General features: G+C 36.5%; 7 protein-coding genes across 8 annotated transcripts; 1 reads left to right on the top strand and 6 right to left on the bottom strand.

Moving 5' to 3' along the window:
- LOC104776751 (very-long-chain 3-oxoacyl-CoA reductase-like protein At1g24470) lies at positions 239-2,823 on the bottom strand. Its single transcript, XM_010500869.2, has 4 exons — positions 2,360-2,823; positions 1,651-1,936; positions 740-809; positions 239-620 (listed from the first exon to the last, which is right to left on the bottom strand). The coding sequence occupies exons 1-4, from the start codon at positions 2,700-2,702 to the stop codon at positions 381-383; spliced, it is 939 nt and encodes a 312-aa protein (XP_010499171.1). The 5' UTR covers positions 2,703-2,823; the 3' UTR covers positions 239-380.
- On the bottom strand, positions 4,694-12,503 carry LOC104776753 (myosin heavy chain, striated muscle-like). Its single transcript, XM_010500870.2, has 8 exons — positions 12,059-12,503; positions 11,817-11,960; positions 8,481-11,726; positions 6,458-7,289; positions 5,722-6,368; positions 5,401-5,548; positions 5,219-5,300; positions 4,694-5,131 (listed from the first exon to the last, which is right to left on the bottom strand). The coding sequence occupies exons 1-8, from the start codon at positions 12,161-12,163 to the stop codon at positions 5,029-5,031; spliced, it is 5,307 nt and encodes a 1,768-aa protein (XP_010499172.1). The 5' UTR covers positions 12,164-12,503; the 3' UTR covers positions 4,694-5,028.
- Positions 13,148-14,436, bottom strand: LOC104776754 (protein NUCLEAR FUSION DEFECTIVE 2). Of its 2 annotated transcripts, none has more exons than XM_010500872.1 (3): positions 14,196-14,436; positions 14,022-14,098; positions 13,148-13,724 (listed from the first exon to the last, which is right to left on the bottom strand). In XM_010500872.1, exons 1-3 carry the CDS (start codon positions 14,268-14,270, stop codon positions 13,316-13,318), a joined length of 561 nt encoding a protein of 186 aa, XP_010499174.1. In that variant the 5' UTR covers positions 14,271-14,436; the 3' UTR covers positions 13,148-13,315. The 2 variants fall into 2 exon arrangements, with proteins under 2 accessions (XP_010499174.1, XP_010499173.1); XM_010500871.1 differs by having other exon boundaries at positions 14,022-14,101.
- On the bottom strand, positions 14,520-16,813 carry LOC104776755. Its single transcript, XM_010500873.2, has 4 exons — positions 16,276-16,813; positions 15,443-15,599; positions 15,239-15,305; positions 14,520-15,155 (listed from the first exon to the last, which is right to left on the bottom strand). Exons 1-4 carry the CDS (start codon positions 16,353-16,355, stop codon positions 14,701-14,703), a joined length of 759 nt encoding a protein of 252 aa, XP_010499175.1. The 5' UTR covers positions 16,356-16,813; the 3' UTR covers positions 14,520-14,700.
- On the top strand, positions 19,116-20,794 carry LOC104776756 (vinorine synthase-like). Its single transcript, XM_010500875.2, has one exon. It carries the CDS (start codon positions 19,283-19,285, stop codon positions 20,615-20,617), a length of 1,335 nt encoding a protein of 444 aa, XP_010499177.1. The 5' UTR covers positions 19,116-19,282; the 3' UTR covers positions 20,618-20,794.
- LOC104776757 (BAHD acyltransferase At5g47980-like) lies at positions 20,923-22,483 on the bottom strand. Its single transcript, XM_019241704.1, has one exon. The coding sequence runs from the start codon at positions 22,402-22,404 to the stop codon at positions 21,094-21,096; it is 1,311 nt and encodes a 436-aa protein (XP_019097249.1). The 5' UTR covers positions 22,405-22,483; the 3' UTR covers positions 20,923-21,093.
- LOC104776758 lies at positions 23,018-23,375 on the bottom strand. The gene has a single exon (XM_010500878.1). The coding sequence runs from the start codon at positions 23,301-23,303 to the stop codon at positions 23,133-23,135; it is 171 nt and encodes a 56-aa protein (XP_010499180.1). The 5' UTR covers positions 23,304-23,375; the 3' UTR covers positions 23,018-23,132.

Consider the following 24,104-nt stretch of genomic DNA (forward strand, 5'->3'; position numbering starts at 1 on the left):
ATTCGACTCAACTATATTGTGCATCTCCATCTTTCTGAAGTAATTTCTAAAACCATATAAAACAATTGTAGGCTTGTAGCTTCTTTTTCTCTAATCATGGCCCATAATACATATAATTAACAATGTATATATGCATCAATCTATATATGCATCATATGCATGCTGTTGGAGATAAACTACAAGGAAAAGTAATTTAATAAACTAGAAATATATGCATGTGTCTTCTTGTTCACTTACCTATATAACCTATCAATTATATATATTCCGAATATTCATGTTTAATTATCCTTGCTGTATATATTTATATGCTCTTAAGCAAAAGTTAGCATCATTACTTTACTGCAGAACCAAAAAGCAAAAAGTATATAATCGTGAGAAAATTAAGATAAACGTCTTCTACTAAGCCCAATAGAGAGACGCCAATTATCAAGGAGGTTATCCGGCACAAGTCCGGCAAGAAACCACTGCAGGGAATGAGCCCAAAACGGCGAGCAACGTGATCCGATTCCGATCTGCTCCACCGCCGCTTTTGCGTAGACTTCCGGCGACGGTACAAAGAAGCTTGGTTTATCTATAGCTGCAACCTTTGAAACCATCCTCGTTGCCACATATAACGGCACCTGCCAATTTGGTTGACACACGAACGTGAATATATATAACGTTATATATATCTTATTTTACGCATTACATGGTAATTAATCCGAAAATATGATATAATACACACATAATATATACGTACCTGGCATTGGACATCAATACCAAACTGCTTATATTCCACATGTAGAGATCTTGAGAATGCATCAACATAACTGCATACACGTTCACGCATGTGTTCATAGAGTTATTAATGTGACAATCTAGTAGATATGTAATACTATAATGATAGAGTCTACTTAGATGAATAATCTAGGGTAGTAAAAATTTAGCAGTAGTACTATTTATTGCTTTCAACCTAAGAACGCAATAGTTGTCTTTGTTTTACAAATAACAACACGCTAGACTCTTAACAAGGTTCTCTCGTGTGGTTTATATATACTTCGATACTAGTTTACTTTGAAACATATATCCACCTAACTGAAGTAATAAATAAGAAAGTCACGTACGTGTCTTCATCGGGGGAGATATATGCATCACGTGAACTGGAATAAATTAGACGTTCTTTTGGATAGTCAAGCTCCACAAAGTGCTAATTGCGTATTTATTATACAACAACTACCAAGAAAAGAAAGATCGGAAGAGAAACCTTAATCTAACAATATTTTGCAACTCACCACTATTAACTTTTGTAGCAGACCTTTATTAATTTGAGAATTCAAACTAGAAAGAATTACACTTATGTAAATTTAGCTGAAGTTCAAAACAAAAGTGTTTATAGTGTACTTATTCCTTTGTCAAACTAGATGTTTTCTAAATTTTAACTTTATGATCATATACAAAAAAACTTAAATTAAATAACTTAGTAATTAATGTCCCTATTAACTTAGTAACAAACTTTGTGATGTATTATTTACTAATGTCCCTATTAGCATTTTTCTTATGATCTAAAAAAGTAGTCACGGTCGTACGTAGTACGTATTTATGTATAAAATGTGCAGTTGAACAGAAAAAGAAAGAAGTAAATGAAAAGTGAAAGTGGTTAGTCGTCCTTACGCTTTGGTGGCGGCGTAGATAGCGTAGAGAGGATGAGAAGGCACAACAACGGCGGCACCCGAGCTAATATTGACGATGGCTCCTCGGCGGCGGTGAAGCATTGGTCCGATGAGAAATCTTGTGACCCATGTGGTTGCTTCAAGATTAACCCTCAGAATTTTGGTCCACGTGAGTTGGTCAACCTCGTGGAAGAACATAGCTGATGGGTAGGTTATCCCAACGTTGTTTATCAGAATACCAACTTCAACGCCTTTGATCCCTTCCTCGATTACTCCATAATCTCCTCCTGCAAAATAATTAACAATAAGAAAACACTCCTAGAAAACTTCCAATGTAATAAAATCTCTTAAAATAGATTAATGAGAAAACTTCTCTTATTGATGAGAATTGAGAAATATTAGCGAAGTTGATTTGAAAATATTGAATTCTTGAGTTTAATCTTCTAATTAAACTGCATGTAATTATAAGTGTACTTGTGTACTATTTATTTGCAAATCTCTAACAAGACAACATATATAATAAGTATAATTGTGCACTGTTTAGAATTTATTCTTATTGAGTAAATATACTCTGGTTGTTGAAACAAGAATAATTATTCTAATAATATCATCATGTACACACACACAGTAAAAGTATAAACTATATATATATATACTAGTTCAATATAGGATTTACCAAAACTAAAAGTGCATTAAATATTAGGGATTACCAGATGAGAAGTCAAATGGAATGATCTTGATCTTGATGTGGGGAAACTCTTGTCGGAGATCATCAGAGACAGATTCAAGCTTCGAAGGGTTTCTACTGACTAGGATGAGATTAAGGCCGTGTTTGGCCAGCTCGTGAGCAAAGGCGCGTCCGATCCCTTCGGTGGCTCCAGTAATCATAGCCCACGAACCGTAACTCTTGAGCCGCTTCGGGTTTGTGAGGAGATATCTTGTGATGAACCATTTCAGGAGAGGAAAGAGTAGTCTAATGAGGGAGAGAAAGCCTATGAAGCATACGACATGGAGGTGCCATGGCTGACTCTCATAGATGCATGCTCTCTGCATGTTCTTCTTTCTCTTTCTTTCCTTTTTTTCCTTCTGGTTGTTTGCTTATTATTTGTCATGTGATTTTGGCTTGGAGCTAACTAACTCTTTATGTAGGAAACTTAGAGTTGAGAGAGAGAGAGGGAGAGAGAGAGAGAGAGATATTTATCTTGTTTACTATATTTCATTGTTGAATCTTAATTACTTTACACATAGTGAGTAAATCTACAATAACTTCTAGCTTACAAGTTACAAGGAAAGGCCAAATCAATATGAAACACAGAAAGGATGAATATTTATTCTCTAGGGAGATGGGTAGGTTGGCTGAGGTCTCATCCGTGACACAAAACCATCTACGCTTACGGTATATATACCATTATAAATTTTGATGTTTTGTAATCTTTTTGTATTATCACATTGTTTGGTATTGTTAGCTATTAATAATCATCTATCTTTGTTTTAGTGTCTCATATTTCAATCTTTTTTTTTTCTTATGTTTTGCTTACCTCTTTTCCTCGTTGTTTTCTCTAATTTTGTTAACTTGTTTATTTTTGTTTAAATAACTATTATGTTTTATTACAGCTGTGATGAAAGTAACTTATATTTAAGTTAATTAATAGTATCTTGAAAATATAATAAAATTATATGAAGTTTATATAACTAATGTCATTGGATTTTTGAATGGTAACAATTTTTAATTTGCTATGGATCGGTCATATTCCTGTGGTTGGGATATTTCTCATTTCTCACTAAAAAACGTGGCATTCAATTTGTAACTTAACGTTTTTGGTGATGGTGATATCAGATAAATAAACACGCTGTCTAATCTTGTGTACCAGGATGAATGGATATGTTATATTCTGCTATCAAAGAGAATTTTTAAAACTAGTAATAGAGACGTACGGGAAGAAGATGGTGGGTGTCGTCCTCTCTCGGTTTGCAGAGTCGACAACGAAAAAGCGTGCCCACAAGTTTCTCTCCAATAAATGATATGCTTCACCAGTACTTCTTTATCTAGAACTCCTTAAAAGATCTTACACACATCTAATTTTGGAATGCCTAATTAAACGAATTGACCTCTTTGCATATCTAGATGACTAATAGGATTTCTCCTAAGGATAAAATTCTATTTGTAGGTATTTTAGGTTAGGGTTTTCTACAAAGTAACGGGCTAACGAGGTTTCAAACTAAATCGACCATCCAAATTGATGTCAGAAACAAACAAAAAAAATCAACCATATTTTCAAATTAGTTTCAGGTTTTTCTTTTCATCCATAAATCAGATTCATATTAGATTCTTTGCTCAATCTTAATTTTACTATGCACAAAATGAGTTTTGATGACAATAATCTTTTTTTTGCAAGAAAGGACAAAGTCATTATACAGTTAGGGTAAGTGATTTCATTCAAAAGGAAATGTAATTGAATAAATAAATAAAAAATCAGTGTGCACAAAGGAAAGAATATGATTCTTTATAGGGAAATTGGTAGGTTGGGGTTGGGACAAATTACTAGAAAAGGAATATGCAATCAATTGGTAGACAATCTTTTTGGTGTCAAATTTAATGACTTAGTTTTCATGGTAGATTTCAGACATTAATCACGTTATTATATTGTTCAGCTAAATCAGCTCAATTTCAAAATATCAGGTCTTCCTTTTCATTCATCTATTTCGATGCTAGTTTCGTTCCATCCCAGATGCTAACAACAATAGTATAGATTATTCCCTTGTTGCCTGCCTCTATATATAGTCTAAACTCTAAAGACAAGCTTTTCTGGTTAGAGCAAGTTATTTCTTGCGTATGGTTGTATACGTCAATTCCAAAGCTCAATTCTTGGGAATAGAGAATATAGTTAATGAGTGGTAGGTATGAGGCAGTCGAAGTACAAAAACGGCTAGCTATTAAAGAGTCGAAATGTTTTGTTTCGTTAGATGAGATCATACTTTCTCATTATAGAGCTATTCAAAAATACTACTACCTTTTTACAGTCATTCAGAACTTCAAAAAGTCGTTTCCGAAACAAAACTTGTTAAGTCATGGAACAGATGTTTCACTTTTTCTGAAAAACTTGGGAGAAACAAACAAACCCAACTGTAAGTAATAACGTACTGCTCCATTTCGGAGTCCTAATAGAACATTTCTAGGACTAAGAAACTGAACAACTAAGATGCAAAAAGCTCGCAGGTAATCGAGACATTATTCAGGTTATATATACAAGACGACACCTATCATTCTCTGCTTACGGGTCGACAAAGAATGGGAAGAATAGAGAGAGAGACTTGAGTAATTTATGTGTTTCTTTTATGTGTAGTTTCATGTGAGAGACCTAAGTGTCACCTGTCTTTGTTACAAGATGGAGGCTAGGAGCCACAGATGCAATAAGAGACTGTACACCATAACGCCAAGCCTTGCTTGCGGACGGCTCATTAATACTCTTCCACCCGAGACCCTGCATTGCAGAAATCAAACCGGCGCTCAAATAAGATAAAACAATTCTGGAAGCACTTATCATTTATGATATTGGTGAGTGTTTTACCAGATTCCATCAACCCGATCTGCTATCATCTTTCCTTGTGTTGGAATAAGACCAGACATATTGAGAGACTTGAAAACATGGCCTGCAAGGAATATATATGTGTTTAATATGAGTCAACTGAGAGGCCCATAACATACTTTAAGCAATAACCGAGATAGATATGTAGAGGCCTGTGTTCTGACCTTTATCTTCATCTGTTTCGTTGTGGTTCATCAGATGCTCGGACTCTGAATCTATGTTGATAGAAAGATGATCTGTCGACCCCTTCCTCACTGTTCTCACTTGCGCTGCTGTAGGCACAGGTGATATTGATTTTTTCCCCAAGGCTCCCTGTGCAAAGAAAATGGGTTCAGTCAAAGCTTGGAGATCAAAACATAGCAAGAGATCAATGCTAAACAAAATAGCAGCTAAATTTTATAGTTTACGATCATAACTTAGCTGCGGATAGACTGAACAAGACAAGGGTCAAGGAATAAGCTGAAATAGCACAAGATAAATATTACCTTGTCCTCAATCTCGGATATCTCTGAGGTAGAAGGTGCTTCGAAGATGCTTCTTTCGTGTACAATATCAGGCTGAATCGCTTTGCTTTGAAGTTTATCTTCAAATTCTTTGACTTTCAATAATAGTTTATCGACAAGTTTTTCACTACCGGCCAACTTTAAACCAAGTTCTTGGGCCCTTGATTTTGAACTCTCTGATTCTAGGAGAAGGGAAGTTATCTTTCTCTCTAGTGCTTGTACGAGTGTCCATGACTCAGACAAATTTGGGTCTACAAAAGGATCACTGCCCGCCAATATACCCAGCAGTTTTTCCAAACCAGATATTAGCTTGGACAGTTCAGTCTTTGCCTTCACTAACTCTAGCTCGGTCGTACTATCTGCTTCAGCCGCCTCCTTCAGACCTTGAATTTCAAGATCCTTTTCTGCCAAGGTGGAATTGAGCTCTTTTTGTTCATATGCTAAGACGTCTATCTGATGCTGCATCTCAGTAACGCTATCAACAATCGCAAATAACTTCTTTACATCATATGGACTCCGTGGATCTAACTCATTGACTGGATCTACTGAAGGCACCTCAATACCATTTACTTTTTCAAAAAGGGCACGCATATCAGATGCTGGAACTAGAGTTTCCTTTGCTTCTGCAACTGGAAGCAACAGCACATGGCATTTCAGTAAAGTGGTTAGCATGCTAAGAAGATTTAAAGAAATGAGAGACAACAAAAGAAAATATTACCTTGCTCTTGACCCAATAGTTTATCATGTAATGTAGACAGTTCCACTTCTTTTTCATGCCATATCTCTTCCTTTGCTCTGAGATTTTCCAACTGAAGTTTAAGATCTTGGCAAAGCTCTTCCATAGATTCCACCTTGGCCTCAGAACTTAAAACCTTAGTTTGGTTTAAATCTCTTTCTAACACAACCTTTTCTAAAGCGAGAGATGCTTCTTTTAGTCTGTTCTCCATATCTCGGATTACAACGGCAGCTGCTTTATTTGTTGTCTCAAAGAGTTTAAGAGTAGTACATGCCTTCCCAGCGGCAGAAGATAATTCTTTTACTCTCTGGGCGCATTCACTTACATGAAGCTCCTGTAGGTGTTCAGTTGATTCAATCACACCACCGTTCTCATTTTCTTGGAACTGAACCAAATCTAAGAGGTCGTTTTTCACTTCCAACTGCAGTTCTCTGGCAGCCGCACCACATGCTGACATCAAAGATGACAAATCTTTTTGTAATGCAGATATAGTGGTCTCCTGTTCGCTGACAATATCTTCCACACTCTTCACCTGTTCTTTCAGGGACTCATTATGACCCAATACATTTATCACATCAGCCCTAGCTGCTGTTATGTTTTGCATCAACACTGCAACGAGCGTATCAATGGAAGTTGTGAAACCCTCAAAGTTAGTCTCGAGGATTTTGTTTCTACGCCTGACCCCCTCTGCCATCTTCCTAAGAGATGAAGAAATTTCATCTTCAGCGGCTGCATTTCCTTCACTATTCTCAAGCTCTGTATTCACTGATTCATCAAGGCCATTCAATAATGATGCTACCACAGTTGAATCGTCCTGAAAATATAAACAGCGTTATCAAGAGAGCAGCCTAACAAAAAATTAGCCAAGAGAAAATTCAGTATGGCCTATCTATACTGCAAAATGCGCACATGCACAATAGATATATTTTTATTGACAAATGTTTCACAGAATAATAATTCATCATGATATCTCCATTAATCAACTTCTAGCCAGAACAGATTCTAACTAATGTGTGCATCATCGGGAAATAACAAATTGGATATCCGTAGGTAAGACATCTTTGGAACAATCAACTACGTAAAAATAGGAGAGATGAAGGGTAACTGTNGCGGCAGAAGATAATTCTTTTACTCTCTGGGCGCATTCACTTACATGAAGCTCCTGTAGGTGTTCAGTTGATTCAATCACACCACCGTTCTCATTTTCTTGGAACTGAACCAAATCTAAGAGGTCGTTTTTCACTTCCAACTGCAGTTCTCTGGCAGCCGCACCACATGCTGACATCAAAGATGACAAATCTTTTTGTAATGCAGATATAGTGGTCTCCTGTTCGCTGACAATATCTTCCACACTCTTCACCTGTTCTTTCAGGGACTCATTATGACCCAATACATTTATCACATCAGCCCTAGCTGCTGTTATGTTTTGCATCAACACTGCAACGAGCGTATCAATGGAAGTTGTGAAACCCTCAAAGTTAGTCTCGAGGATTTTGTTTCTACGCCTGACCCCCTCTGCCATCTTCCTAAGAGATGAAGAAATTTCATCTTCAGCGGCTGCATTTCCTTCACTATTCTCAAGCTCTGTATTCACTGATTCATCAAGGCCATTCAATAATGATGCTACCACAGTTGAATCGTCCTGAAAATATAAACAGCGTTATCAAGAGAGCAGCCTAACAAAAAATTAGCCAAGAGAAAATTCAGTATGGCCTATCTATACTGCAAAATGCGCACATGCACAATAGATATATTTTTATTGACAAATGTTTCACAGAATAATAATTCATCATGATATCTCCATTAATCAACTTCTAGCCAGAACAGATTCTAACTAATGTGTGCATCATCGGGAAATAACAAATTGGATATCCGTAGGTAAGACATCTTTGGAACAATCAACTACGTAAAAATAGGAGAGATGAAGGGTAACTGTAAATTTTGATATGAAAAAATTTAACACACAGAAGAAAGAAAATCTGGTAATGTTAGAGACTACGGTTACCTCAGCGTTGTCCATTTCCCCTGCCAATAAACCCTTGATATCTCTAGCAATGACATCCACATCTCTAAGGCTCTTGAATTTCATTTTAAGGAATTCATTCACCCTGGAAATTAGACCTCCATCCTTCAGGAGCATCTGGAGATTATCAAGATGAGAAATAATCTCCAAAGATTTTATCTGTGAGTTTCCACTTGATCCAGCTAACTCTTCCATGCATACATTAAGTTTACTACTAAGAGTTGATATCTCGACTTCAGCTTTCACCATTTCTCCTTGTAAAGCAGAAAGACTATTCTCTGCCTTCATTAGTGCGTCCTCAAGGGATCCTATTTTCAAGGAAGCATCAGCCATCTTGCTACGCTCAAACTCTGCCTCACTTTTAAGCTGCTCTAACTCATTGTTCAAATTTGTAGTCAGAACTTTTTCATCTTCGATTTGCTTGGACAGCGAATCCATGTTGCTTTCTGTCTGAGCAAGTGTTTCTTCAAGTGAATTTATGGTGCTATGTGCTTCTGTTAATTTGTTATTCTGAACCGAAACTTCTTTTTGCAACATCTCTAGCTCCATTTCTGCAGTAGCAGTTCTGCTTTGAGCCTCTTCCTTTTCACTAATAATATCAGATATATTTTTTTCAGCCTGCATGAGTGCAGCTTCAAGTGTGCTTTTGGTTGCAAAAGCTTCATCCAGTTCGCTAGCTAATGAGGAGGCATGTGCAACTGCTTTTTGCAGCTCAAGTTCAATATTTTCCTTGGCAGCTTGGACTTCTCTATTCTCCTCATCAAGCTGATTGATGTTACCCTCTGCAGTAGACAAGGCATCCTCAACCAACTTCAGGGATGTTTGGGTTTCTGCTAATTTACTGGCTAACGCATCGGCTTCTGCCTTTACTTTTTCTAGCTCTTCTTGTTCCTCTACTCTGGCCAGTTGCACTTCTTTGAAGTACCCAGCAAGTTGGGCAATCTTTTCTGACGGATCCTCAGATACTAAATCAACAGGGAGAGCTATAATATCAACTGATTTCATCACTTTCTGCAACAATGCGTCATTTAAAGATAATGATTGCTTGTGTTGATCTCTTTCGTCTTTAATAGCAACAAGCTCAGTCTCTAGCTCTTTTGTGCGCTCTAAGTCTCTCGATAACACATCTATCTGATTCTTGTAGCCATCAACTGTACCACCTAGCTGCTGCAACTCGAACATCAGCTTCTCGATTTCAGATTTTTTCTCATCCAACTGAGTTTTAAACTTTTCCCTATCTTGGACTAGTCCCTTGCCTTTCTTGATAGCCATAGAAAGTTTGTCTCTGAGTAAAGCAGATTTCTCCTCTGATCGCTCAAGATCTTTCTCCAAAGCAATTTTTTCTTCTTTCACAAAAGCAAGTTCTTGAGATGCGATTTTTAGCTCATTTGAGATATTGCTTACCTGCAAACTAACCTGCACTTCCTCTCCTAGCATTTCCTTACAAAGTGACAACTCTTGATCTCTCACATAAAGGAGACTTTGAAAGCTTTCAAATATTTCTTCGTTGCCATAAGAACTGTCACTAGAATTCCTGATTTGCCTTTCTATCTTTTCGAAGGATCTATCAACAAGTAAATTGATAGCTGAAGAAGGATGATCTTCGGCTCCTTCTGTCATCAAGCCAGAGATTTCCACAAGTCTCCTCACAGTTTCATCTCTCTCCAAAGAAACTCGCTCTGCAGATTCCTCCATTTTTTTCAAACTGAAAGTTAAATCATCCAGCTCTTTTCTGATGTTATCTTTCTCCTCCATTTGTGCTGAAAGAGACGTGCTTACACTTTCGATCTGGTTTTGCAAGGCACTAACTTCATCTTTTCCCTGGAGAAAAGATTCTCTAAGCCAAGCTAGGCGACTTTCTAAGCTGGATAGGGAATTCTCCTCTGGTAAGTCAATGGAGAAGATCAAATCTTTTAGTCTGTTGTATTCCTGGGAAACATTTGTGAGCTCTTTCCTCTCTTCAGCAAGTGACCTAACTTTTTCAATGATATCATAAGACTGACCTGCTTCAGGTGTGTCTATGTTTGACAGGATAGTTTCAATATTTTCAATGATTGAGTTCCTCACCGATATCATTTCCTGATATGATGCAACCATAGCATCGGATTTTGCTAACTCGCCTTTTTCGAGTTCAGATTGATCCAATGCTGTTGAAATCTCTTGTAGTTTAATCAAACACTCTTCGAGTTCTTTTGTTTTCTCAGCCATAGACTGTTCCAACTCTTGCTTAGATAGCTCATATGCTTCCAGGGATACGGACTTATCATTCAATTGAGCATAGCATTTCTCAAGTTCATCAGTCTTTTCGGCTAACGATTGTTCCAGCTGCCCCTTCACTGATTCAGAAGCTTCAAGGGCAATCTCCTTCTCTTGTAATTCAGTCAACCTATTCGCAAGCTCTGTGGTTTTTTCAGACAGTTGATGTTTCAGAGCATCCCGGTTCTGAACTAACGCCTTCCCCTTTGTTACGGCCATGCTGAGCTTTTCTTTTGTGTTAGAACACTTGGTCTTTCCTTGGTCAAGCTCTGCCTTCATTTTCCCAAATTCTGTTCGCATTGACTCAATCATTTCTTTATCTGTGTTCACTTGTTCAATAAATTTCCTTTTTTCATCTTCAAGATGAGCAAGTCTCTCAAACAGTGATGCTTCCTTCTGTTTGAGCTCAAGTAACTCAGAACAAGCAGCACCGAGAGCTGAACCAAAATCCTCTTGGAAAGTAAGATCCAACGCATCACTAGACAAACACTTCCTTAACTGATCAGCACCGTAGTAAAACTCAGTATACTTGGCACCTAAAAAGGAAACACGGTTCTCCAGATGAGCAAGCTTTTCAGAGATAGAAGAACCATACTGCAGCTCCTCCTGGCCAAATACCTTACTCAGAGAAATCATGATCCTATCTGTAGCAGCCTCAAGTTGCTCATCGTTCAGTGGCTGATGATGACCCAGCTCAGAAACTGAACTCGACGAAGAAAGCTCAGAAATCTTAGTGGTGAGATCAGTAATCTCAGCGTCCTTCCCGGTGATAACCTCGTGAAGCCCCCTGAGAGCATCCTCATGCTGAATACGCTCTTCCTTGGCAGTTTTTAGAAACTTTGAGAACCGGCTGACAATAACCACACTAGTGTTCCCATCTTCACTTTTCAAATCATTCTCACCAGTCAAAAGCTTAAACTGCTCCTGAAGCCCTGCAAGTTCCTTCTCCCAATCACCACCTCCCTTCTCATTCTGTAAGAAGAAAAAACAAACAATGAACCAAAAATCTTTGGGGGAAATCAAAACTTAGAAAAGTTATCATAAGAAAAAAAAATCACAAACATTGAATTGATTTAGAAGCTCTCCATTATTATCATCGTCGTCATCATCTGTCGTGGGAGCTTCTTTGCTGCTAGGTGTATCAAAATTCAACTCTTCAGGAGCATCAACAAACATATCTTCCTTACTATCAACGAAACTTGTTCCCTGCAACAAATACTACCAGCGATTTCAGCATCCAACAACATAAACATAGATAGAGCAATGGTTTAAAAAAAAAAAAAAGAATTAGAATAATATCTCACCTGGTCAGGATCAAGCTCTTGTTGCCCATTAGACTCGTCTTCAATCTTAACCTCATCAGCTACAGAATCAACAGAATCCTGGGGGAAATCATCATTCTCGTGCATTATCTAAAATACGATCCCCAAAACAGATCTACCACCAATTCCGGAGACCGGAGAGAGAGATTAGCCAATATATTCGTAATCAAACAACACGGGAGAGCGCGAGAGAGAGAGAGACCAAAGAGAGTCGAAGAGGAAGTGTGTGAAACGGCTAGAGTCAGAGAGATCCGTGAGTAATAATAATTTAGCGAGGGGAGGAGGAGAAGGAAGAAGAGGGGTATACATACAATGTAACAATAAGAAAGAAGAAGAAAACGTTGCAGCAGCACGACCGACGCGGTGCGTTTTGGTTTTTCTCCTCTCTCAAACTCTTTATTTTTTTTTCTTTAGTGTGAGAGTAAGTATGATTGTGTCGTGACATTGAAGTGGGGGGTGATGTGTTTCATCCAATGAGAAACGTTTGCTTCCGTCCACGTGACTTTTATTTTGGTAATGTAATAAATAATTTAAGAAGGATCACAACTATTTTTTTTTTAGTCAATAAGTATATTGAATGTAAGACAAATTTAGAATATAAATCACAGATTCTAATTAAAAAAATCTTCCAAAACACCACTAGAAAAAAAAATTATCCAAAAGATACATTATACATTACTCCAAAGATTTTTTTTTAATCAATTACATTTAAAATAAATAATAAGTAAACTAAAGCTAAATTAAATAAATACATAGTACAATGAAAATGAATCGGTGATTGGGATTTCCCATTTTCCTATGACTTGCTTAGTTCAGACTTCAGCACACATGTATGTAACACTTGGAATTACAATGTGTCGCGCAATGGCCTCATTTGTACATCATGATGATGATTTCATAAAATCTTTAACAACTGTTGATTCCTTAAAAGTCCTGCATGCACATCTATCACAATTTTGGACCACTTGCACCATTTTCTAGTCGATTTGTTTATTATACAAACCTTCACCTACATGTATGATTTGTTTAAGCTTGAACCTTTTTTAGTTGAAAACTATATAGATTACTCGGTGAAAGAAAAATAGTAAAACCATATCCATATCGGTTTAAGTTAATCCCTTCACATCACCTACTAATTAACACCAACCAAGCGATTACCATATAATTCTAAGCAAATGGAGAATCGTCTCTTAGAAACTTGGCATCCGAAACAAACCAGACTTATTAAAAAGCTCTAATTCACAACATAGACACTAGTCTTCCAGCTGTATCTCCGTGTACTTTCCAGAAAACATTGATGGCCTTATCAACCGTTCCAGCATCAACAGCAATAGCTCCAAAGATTGCCCTAAAGCCAGAACAAAGAATAGCCGAGTTCGACGCATCTGTCTTAGGGGAAACCCTGATTATCTTCCCCAAACCCAACCGGCCTCCGTCAAGAGCACACGAGGACTCCACCTTTGAAACCTGTGCTATCAAACGGTTCAGAGCTTTCGAGGAGACATCGATATCTTCAGTGAGATAGTGAAGAGAGACAGATGTTTCAATGATATGGGTTCCAAAAATACTCAAGGCTTTGTTGTTCTCTTGAGAGAAAGAAGCATGAGCCATAGCACGGCGTAGAAGGTTGGTGTTGTTAAACTTGTAGCTACACCCAAAATATAAGAAAGGTCACAACTTTAAGACTAATAGATTCTCATTTGCCTAATTCAACTTGATTCATCACATCAAAAGAGTTATCTAATCTTGTACTTGATTCATGTCCCTAACCAAATCAGCTAATTTAACTTGATTCATCACATCAAAAGAGTTATCTAATCTTATACAAAATGACCTTCTTAATTTCCTTAATTATGATCCTCTACTTCACATTTAGGCACAGATCAGTAACAAACAATACGAAAGCATTAAACAGAGAAGAAGAAGTGGTTTTTAGTATCAGTACCCAATTTGAGCTTGCAGCGTTGCAAGATCCGACGAGAACGATTGGATCCTGAGATTGGTTTCACTTGTGGCGCGTACCTGCTAAAGAGTATCCCAAGTCAAAAATAAGAAAACGATTTGGTTTCTCCGATTCGGATAACCCTAGGGTTTTAGAGAAGTAAGGAGATGGAGATACCTGAGAAAACGAGGAGGAGAAGCAGATCCCGATTACGACGAGAACAAGTAGTAGAGTGAAACGATTAGTCACCATTAGTTGATGATGAAACCTTTGTGCTCTTCTTCTTCACTTGATTTCACCCCTTCTGTAAAATAAATACGCTCTCTGAGACTTGTGGGATTCTTGTATCAAAAGTGAGACAGGTTTACTCACAATTAATTTATCTGACTGTCTCGGTTTGATTTGATTTGGTTCGGTTTATCCAGATTAGACTTCCCTCAGAATTGACTGTATGTAATATGCTTGAAACATGTTTTATGATGACAAAAGGGTACAGATGAGGAGAGAATGAGAATCTTCTTATTATTATCATATCATAAATCTAAAAATGAAGGAACACAATTGGATCACCAGATTCTTTATGTACACTTAATTTTAAAAGGTCTGGGGATCTCTCTCTCTCTCTCTCTCTCTCACTCACTCTCCCTTCTGTACACCCGTGTTTTGTGTTTCAGGGTGGAAATCATATCAAGTACTCGTTGTACACTAAGAAAGCTGCTTCAGGATAATCCTTTGGGAGACTATTTATGTGTAGGTAAAACCGAAGGAGATCCTCTTTAGTGACCGTCTCTGGATCCACAACATCTTCATCGCATGTCAACACCCACAGGTCCTCTGAGTTCACTCTCTTGATGCTTCCTCGACAAAAGGGACATGACTCCGACTTCGTGTTCCAGTTACGGTAACATTTGATGCACATGGCATGGCAACAGTTGGGCAGCACCATTTTCGTGCATGGCTCTAAGCATATCCCGCATTCGTCTTCTCTTTCCAAGTCAATGCTATTCATGAATCTGCTGCCTTCAATGTCATACTGCTGCTTTTTGGTTATGGCTTTTGGATTCGGATACCACATGCTTTCTTCTGGTAAGTCAGAAAAGTTGATATGAAGACGCTCAAGTGACGGTAATATAACACCTGCACTTAGCCAAAACCCTGTTATAAGATTAAGCCACTAACAATAAATAAAAAATCACATCAGATGGGCTACTTAGTCTTACCGTAAAACTCCCTAATGGTAGCTTTCCTTCCGTACCTGGATAGATTCCACCGCCCATCAGGCCGTACCTGTACAAGACAAAGAAGACACCTATAAAACAAACAAGCCAAGAGGAAAGGGGGAAAAACTATCAGGGAATCTACCAATCTACACACACACACACAGGCAAGTCGTGTAAACAGAGGACTGTATATATGGTAACAACCTTGTATATGAGTATGTGGAAGAAATCAAAATATCTTGGAAGCAGACAAGAGAAATCCATCCATTGTAGCAGGAATATGAAGAATGGAGCCAAATTGCTACACACCAATTTCATCTGCAGACGCACACCGCTCTTTCCCATTGGAATCTCAGCCGCCCTGATTCAATTTTTAGACAAATCAAGTTACTTTACTAATCCTTCTAACCACATAGAGTCATTCATAGACCCATTCCTTCAAACAACATTAAGCATTAAGTCAACACCACACAGAAACCAATTTTGAGAATAATCAGTTCCTATCCTTCTAATCAAATAAACCATTTCTTCAGACAACATATGCATCAAGACTACGTCACATAATACCATTTCTGAGACTAATCAATTACTATCCTTGTAATTCACATACTCATTTCTTCAGGCAACAAACGCATCAAGACCACACCACATAGACAGATATACCAATTTTGAGACTAATCAGTTCCTATCCTTTCTAATCACATAAACCATTTCTTCAAACAACATATGCATCAAGACCACACAACACAGACGGATATACGAATTCTGAGTCTAATCAGTTGTTTATCCTTCTAATCACATAAACCATTTCTGCAAAGTTTCGATTTTTCAGTAACAATCTAACTTTGTGAACTAAAAAGACTGAGAATTTACTTATAGGGGATATGCATCCTAAGTGGGTGACGGCTAATTCAATCCCATAATTCCCTCAAATCATGTTAAAACTGATAATCAAAACCCTAAACCCAGAAAAATCAGATAACCAACTTTAAATATAAAAAAAACCCAGAAACGAAGCCAGATGATGGATGACTCACAGTCCATTGGCGTGCTCAATATCAGCCTCGAGAATCTTCAAAGAGTCTCTGTAAGAAGACTTGCTCAACTGATAATACATCTCTCTATCTCGAGATTATTACAGATGAACAAGGCAACACAAAAAACCCAGAACAGAAAGAGAAGAAGAGGAGAGAAGAGAATCCAAAGTTTGGGTCTTGAAACAGGACAAACCCTTTTAATAAAGAGAGCCCGATGATGATGAATCAAAAAACAAACAACGAAACAGACACAGAGACGTCTGCTTTTCTCCACGTCAATCTCTTCTCTTCGGTTTTGTTTTGCTTCCTTCTAAAAATTTTCAGAGAAAGGAAAAATAAAAAAGCGACTTTTCGCTTTGAGATATTTTTGAGAGCCTCAACAAACAAAAAGAGAGAAAAAGGAAAATTGAAAAAGAAAAAAAAAAAAATACACACAGAATCTTATCTCTCTATTCTTTTTTGTTCCACAACTTTTTTTAATTTTGGTGTTCTGTTTCAAAGATCATAATAATGACACGAGAAATTGAAATGTGTGGAATGGATGATGATGATGATGATGAGAAATAGGTTCTTGTCCTTATCTATAAAACATTATATGCTATCTGTTGGCGGGTCTACGTTACCAAAATTGATTCTTTTAATCCAACTTTCTTACTTATAAGTATTTTTTTTTTTTTTAAAATTCTAAGTCTTCAAAATATTTGTGACCTGTCAGAGCCAGCATTATTTCCAATTACATTAATGTTCATGAGTTCATCATGAAACAACAATTAGGGAAGATTCTTTTTCATAATCAAAGTTTCTACATATTATTACTAATTTTGGATCATCTCCTTTTTTAGAATTTTAAGTAATCCCTTTAGACAAAAAAAAAAGTCACTTTTGGATTCATTGCTGATTTATAAAAATTTAATTCCTCCATAATAAAAAGTCTATAAATTCAAAAGTATCTACATTTCATTATTATTATAAAAAAAAAAGATTTAGAACACAATATTATCAAACATTACAAATAAACCGTGACGGAAACTGAAACACAGTTGTTTTTGTCTTCGTTAATAATATAAACGACTTTATTTTAGATTATGAATAATAAAGGTTTAGTTTACTAATGGTACAATGATATTGTTAATCACGAGGTTGCCATACTATTATTGAGGTTGATTTTAAAAAAATTTTATATATATAGATGATTTCTATTTGAAGGTTCATTCACATTGGATAATTCCTAATTTTAACATTTCAAAGGCAGAGAATATAATTTTGAAAATAATTGTCCCACGGACAAATTTCACGAGTCACCACAGTCAACAACGTTTAACAAGCATTTAAGAACATTAATCTAATACTCCTGTACTTAGTAATTGTCCTTTAACATTTTTTCAGAAGTTTGTACGTTTTCTATTGAGTATAGTGGATAACCCCATATTAATGTAATCCTTTGAACGTGACGTGACGTTGATCGTGTTATAGAGCTGAGTGCGATACGTAACTCAACAAAGACCCCTACGTTTTCGTTAAACTATACTTTCGATTTGAATCATTACGATCTTCTCTCGCGTAACTAACAAAATATTAATCTCGCTCTCTCCATCAAGAATTTTTCTCTGCAGCCTTCAAATTTTTCAGAATAACATTAAATAAATTTTAGATTTAATATTCATTGGCAAGTAGGAGATGAACTCAACACCATGGGCCATGGTGCCAAAAAAAAATTATTTATATACAAATAGATAACGTTTACTATATTGGTAGGAGAATTTCTAACTATATACAGTAGAACGTTTTTTATTAAGAAAAGCCTTATTTGTTTAATGTACAAATCCGAAATTACACCGTAAGATTTGTGTAACCGTTATACATGGACATTTAGGTTTCAAGTTCAATCGGTGAAAATATAGAATCGTAGAATCGCATAAAAAGAAGAAGGAAAAAAATGGACTCTTATGAATATTTATAATGTCAATAATAATTAATAAGATAATCGTTTCTACAATATATTAGTATTATAATTGTTGTTAGTTGTAATTGGTCGTAACGATCATATTAATTCAAAGTAGATGAACAGCCCATATTTATTAAGTGTTGGAATTTGGAATAATTCATGACCCTAATATTCAATTCAAAAATAGCAATTAACGAATTTAAAGTTCTACCTAATTATTTCATTGACTTTGAAAAGAGGAATCCGTCGAGCAAAAGCATACTACAAAATAAAAAAATGTTACAAATCGCAATACATAAATATATATATATATAAACTCGCATAGTTAAATCGAGCCGAATAGATAAAGTTAGCTAAAAATAATAGTCAAACGTTTACGGTAAGGACTAATTAAGGAGATGTTGAGGACCATCGACCACCAACCCCAACTAGTTTAATGATGATGTTGGGATTTGATTGGTAGCTCCTCTAACTTGGACATTTCATTAGAGTTAAAATGTCAATAAAAAAAATGAAAACTTCAATATCAAAAGTAAGACTTTATAACTTGTTGGTAACCATTATGATCATAATCAACTACAAAATGCTTAATTAGTTTTGTTAATTAAAGAACAAAAAAAAGGATCAAGTAATTAAGTTGTTCACTAACCAAACTCGGTTTTTGTTTAGATTGGCATCTGTACGTCGATTGAATAGAACTTGTTTGTTGTAACCCCTAAAGTCATTTCGTGTACATGATCGAGAGAGAAGAAAAAAAAAAGAGTTTCTTGCGGGAAAAGGTATACTACTGTGGAAGCTGCTTAGGTCACTTGAAGCAAACTCACCTGTTCATCGAGGTATTAGTATTCACCTAACGATAGTATAAAACTGGGTTAAACAAAAACCCCATATCAAGTTTCATAATGTTGACAAAACATTCCAGATATCAAGTCTCCAAAACCAAATCTTTGTACCAATTACAAAGTTTGTAACTTCCTTGTTCACTTGGGTCTCTAATCACTATGAGGTGTGTTGTTTAAGAGTCTCCTTTATCTTTTACTTATATAATCCTAACGATGAAACATGAGTCTTATCATACCTATTATAAGTGGTTTCAAAACAAGAATGGAGCTTAAGATCACGGTGACTTCTCAGGAACTCGTCAAGCCCTCATCTCTAAACCTTAATCATCTTCCTTGCCATCATCTTTCTTTCCTTGATCAGCTTGCTCCTCCCATTTTCATGCCTTTCCTTTTCTTTTACCACAACAAGACCAATCTCTCAAACAATGAACGAAGTGATCACATCAAGAATTCCTTGTCAGAAATATTGAATCTCTTCAACCCCTTGGCAGGACGCATGAAAAACTCGGGAGATGTCGTTGTGTGCAACGATATGGGTGCGTCTTTCGTCGAAGCCAAAGCCGATAGCAACATGTCACAGATTTTAGAAAACCCTAATCCCAATGAACTTAACAAGCTCCATCCATTCGAATTCCATGAAGTGAGTGACGTGCTTCTCACGGTACAGCTCACTTTTTTTCAATGCGGCGGCTTAGCACTCGGTATAGGCCTTTCCCATAAACTCTGTGATGCCTTGTCTGGTCTTATTTTCATCAAAAGCTGGGCAGCTTTGGCTCGTGGAGACACTGGAATCGTTACTCCTTCTTTCGATCTCGCCAAGATGTTTCCTCCATGTGATATAGAAAATTTAAACATGGCTACAGGTATCACAAAAGAAAACATAGTAACCAAACGCTTTGTGTTCTTGAAATCCTCTGTTGAGTCTTTAAGAGAACGATTCAGCGGAAACAAGGAGATCCGCGCGACACGTGTTGAGGCCTTATCGGTATTCATATGGAGCCGTTTCATGGCGTCAACAAACCAAGATGACAAAACCGGAAAGATCTATACATTGATTCATCCGGTGAACTTGCGTAGACAAGCAGATCCATTTATACCAGACAACATGTTTGGGAACATCATGAGATTCTCAGTTACTGTCCCTAAGATGACAATCAATGAAGATGATGAAGCAGAGCCTTCTCTTGTGGAGCAAATGAGAGAAGAGATTAGAAAGATAGATGCAGTGTACGTGAAGAAACTTCAAGAAGACAGCAGAGGACACCTCGAGTTTCTAAACAAACAAGCTTCAGGTTTCGTCAACGGTGAGATTGTGTCGTTCAGCTTCACGAGCCTATGCAAATTCCCGGTTTATGAAGCAGATTTCGGATGGGGGAAACCTTTGTGGGTTGCCTCTGCAAGGATGAGCTACAAAAATCTGGTAGCTTTCATTGATACTAAGGAAGGTGATGGCATAGAAGCTTGGATCAACCTTGACCAGAACGACATGTCTAGATTTGAAGCCGATGAGGAGTTGCTTCGCTATGTTTCTTCAAACCCAAGTGTGAATGTGTGATTGTCTCTTCCTCTTGAGATACATGAAATCTATAAGTCATTTCCCATGAGTTTGAGTTTGCTTTTCTTTTAAAAACTTTCTATTCAATTTCATTCTCTTGTGCTTAATGCTTTTTTTTTTTACTCTGCCCTGACAAAAGCCTCTGGATGTATGTTTGGGCTGAATCTAGTCTGATGTTGGGTGTTATGATTTGTTTATATATATATATATATATATATATATATATATATATATACTTATAAATATATATTTCCTTTAATTCATTCTTTTGCAACTAATTAACAACATTTGTGTCCCCTCGTGATATTGTTTTAATTTGATGACATGCACATAATGGTTGCTTGAGAACAGAGCCCCTACCCCCTGGCCCCTAGTAAGAGAAACTAAACTAGTTCTTATTTAAGAAGCAACACAACTTTTAACCAACTCATATAAATCTCTCGGAGGAAATACGCAATGAGTTTTTTTTTTCTTATCTAGATTAAAACAGGGGGATTCAGGGAAGCTGATTCAAGAAGCTCTTGATCACATTTGAACAACGACATGTGTTCTTCCGTAAGAGTGATCCAAGCTTCAATTCCTTCTCCATCTTTGGTATCAATCAACAACATCAAGTTCTTGAAATTAGAAGTGCCTCTTCCGGTCACCCAAACTGGCTTTCCCCATCCGAAATCTGCCTCATACATACCGAGCTTACACCAGCTATTACTTATCCACAAGTCCACCTCAGTTCCTCTTCCATGTACTTTCCCAATCTCTTCCAAAAGCTCAAATATTTTCGACGAGGATTCGGACATCTCCTTGCAGTTCAAGCTGAAGACCTCCTTTGCACGTCTTAGCTCGTCAACCACATCTTGAATTCTTTCTATCTTAGCTTCTTCATTATTGAGAATCATGAGGGAAAGCATATTCCCAATTGTGTTTTCACACAAAGAATTTACCTTACCTCGCAGGTTCACTAGTATTTGCAGCACCGAAGTTCTTGGTGTTGGAGAACTTAATCTTGAAGCCTTAGTAGCACATCTCCAGAAAAGAGCTGTGACTGCTTCAACACGGGTTGGATTCTTGACAAGGTTGCTTGAAGCTTTGGCTCTTAGTTTCTTGATGTTTGAAGCATCAAACACAAATCTCTTAGTTACACAATTCATCTCTTCAAGCACGACTTTACGGTTCATCGGTTTTGATGGAAGTTCATCAATAGGTAGAGGAAAGAACTCTGAAGCGGTGAAACTAGGAATCAATGTAATCCCTAAATCTCTTGAGGACTCAGCCCATCCTCTGATGAACATCGCTAAAGAGGTTGCGTCAGTGATCTTATGAGAAGTGCATATTGTGATAACCAATCCTCCACAGCGGAAGAAATAGGCTTGGATTAGCAACACAGGCCATGTAACAGCTTCTCTTGACCTAGCTTCAACAGGAACGAGTGGTTCCAATGATTCAGGAACAGAGTATTTGAGAAACTCCAAGAGAAGATGGTCCACTCGAGCTTCTATAAACAAAGCTCCTTCATCATTACATTCCACAAAACTTCCCATGATTCTTCCGGCAAGAGGGTAGAAGATTGGTAAAGTGTGAGACAGAGATTTCTTGAGCTTCAAGGATGTCTCCTCTGTTGAAAAACCTAGAAGGTTCTGAGGATCCGCTGCGTAAAAGAGAAGTGCACCTGTGTACATGGGTGAGCTGAGGATATCAAGAAGAGAGAGATTAAGAATTCTCTTATCATTTGGAGTTGGAGAAGAGGGTTTGATTATATCTCTTGCTATGATCTCAACTTTTTCCTCCATTGTTACATACAAAATATTTCTCAACTTTCCCGTAAAATCTCTTAAAATCACTTCAGTAAGATTCTTGGTGGGAATAGCTAACAGATTCCTTCATCACAAAAGACAAGTCATATTATTTATCATTAACTCATTGTCATCAACAACATAATCATTATTATTATTATTATTATTATTAGATTATATATTCATATTATACGTTACTAAGGGGGGACCAAGAGTTCAAGATTCTTACTCGTCAGGAGACAAAATGTTCTTGAAACTCTTGTCTTAGCGTATGTTGATGATGAGTTTTCTTTGTCATTTTAGATGTTGCAAATGAAAAAGACGAAAATTTATATGCCCACATATATATAGGAGTAAAGATTTCATATCGTACACCTTTTGATTTATTTATTTTTTCATAAATTCGTGGTTGATGTCTTGATGATATTAAATTCTCATGACTAGCAAAAAGAAAAAGAAACATTTCGTAGGAATTAATTAATAATTCATGCAACGTAAGCATCTCGGGCGTTTGATAAAGAACCAAAGCGACGGGTTAACACAATCATCCGCAATCAAAACCAACAAAGTTTCTAATTAAACTTAAAAGATTTTGTTTAACATTAGACGACTCAAAAGAATGGGTACAAGAGAGAAGCAGAAGTACTTAAATGGATTAATAATCACAAGGAACAAATGAATCAATTTTGTAGCTATATAAACAACATTTAATTAAACCTATAGATTTACTTATCAGATTTTTTGCCAAGTTTCATCCATTTGAAGGCAAGTATGGCCTTCCCGATATTGGTTTTGCTTCCATCTTCCTTCTTCTTTTTCTTCTTGTCATCTTCGTTATTTGGAGGAGGGTCAGAGTTGTAGTCCCATTGATCAGCCCATGGTAGTCCCGAATCCATCTTTTGTCTCTCACAAAAAAAATATTTTTGTTGAATAGAAAAGGTTTAGAAAGAATTATGAGGTGAAAAGAAGATTTTGTTTTACTTATTTTAGACAGTAATGGTTTGACACAATATTTGTCTATAAGTTTCTTGGTTGCTTATTTTTGGGGTTTCTCTGTTTTTAGTTTATCCCTTTGGTAGGACAAAGAATCAATTATTCACCTTCAAATGTGTAACCTTCGACAGGGAGAATTACACGTACATATTCAAATAAAATTACAACGAGAACCCTTATTATTAACCTGAAACACTTGATTGTTTTAGTAGTCAAAATAGTATTCTAAAATCAAATTATCATTTGTTTCAATTTATAGTTTTTATTTATTTATTTATTTTTGAAAAAAATCACGAGGTGCAAGTGACCTTCGAAAGCATAATAAATAGAGAGATACGTCCGTTTCATTGTAGCCTTGTGACTTTTCTACGTACTCATAACTTTCATGGTATCTATAGCTTAAAAAAGGTTGAGTTAATTGATCGACATTGTTAATATTGTGTTTAATATGAAAAAAAATCAGGACATATATATATAAATAGATGATGTAGATCCGTTAATATATATACGAGTTTATCCTAGTCTTAACGTAAGATTTAGTGTATCTGTTCTTGGGATTATTATGGATAACAACATAACATAAACGTTTTGATTCTCTCAAAACGACATAAATATTATCCAGATGCAAATTTATGTTTTATTGTATCTAGTCAACAAAAATATACCGTTTTTTATCTGATCTTGATATGTTACCACTAAAAAAA

This window comes from Camelina sativa, chromosome 3 (genome assembly GCF_000633955.1).
Source record: "Camelina sativa cultivar DH55 chromosome 3, Cs, whole genome shotgun sequence".
Classification (NCBI taxonomy): domain Eukaryota; kingdom Viridiplantae; phylum Streptophyta; class Magnoliopsida; order Brassicales; family Brassicaceae; genus Camelina; species Camelina sativa.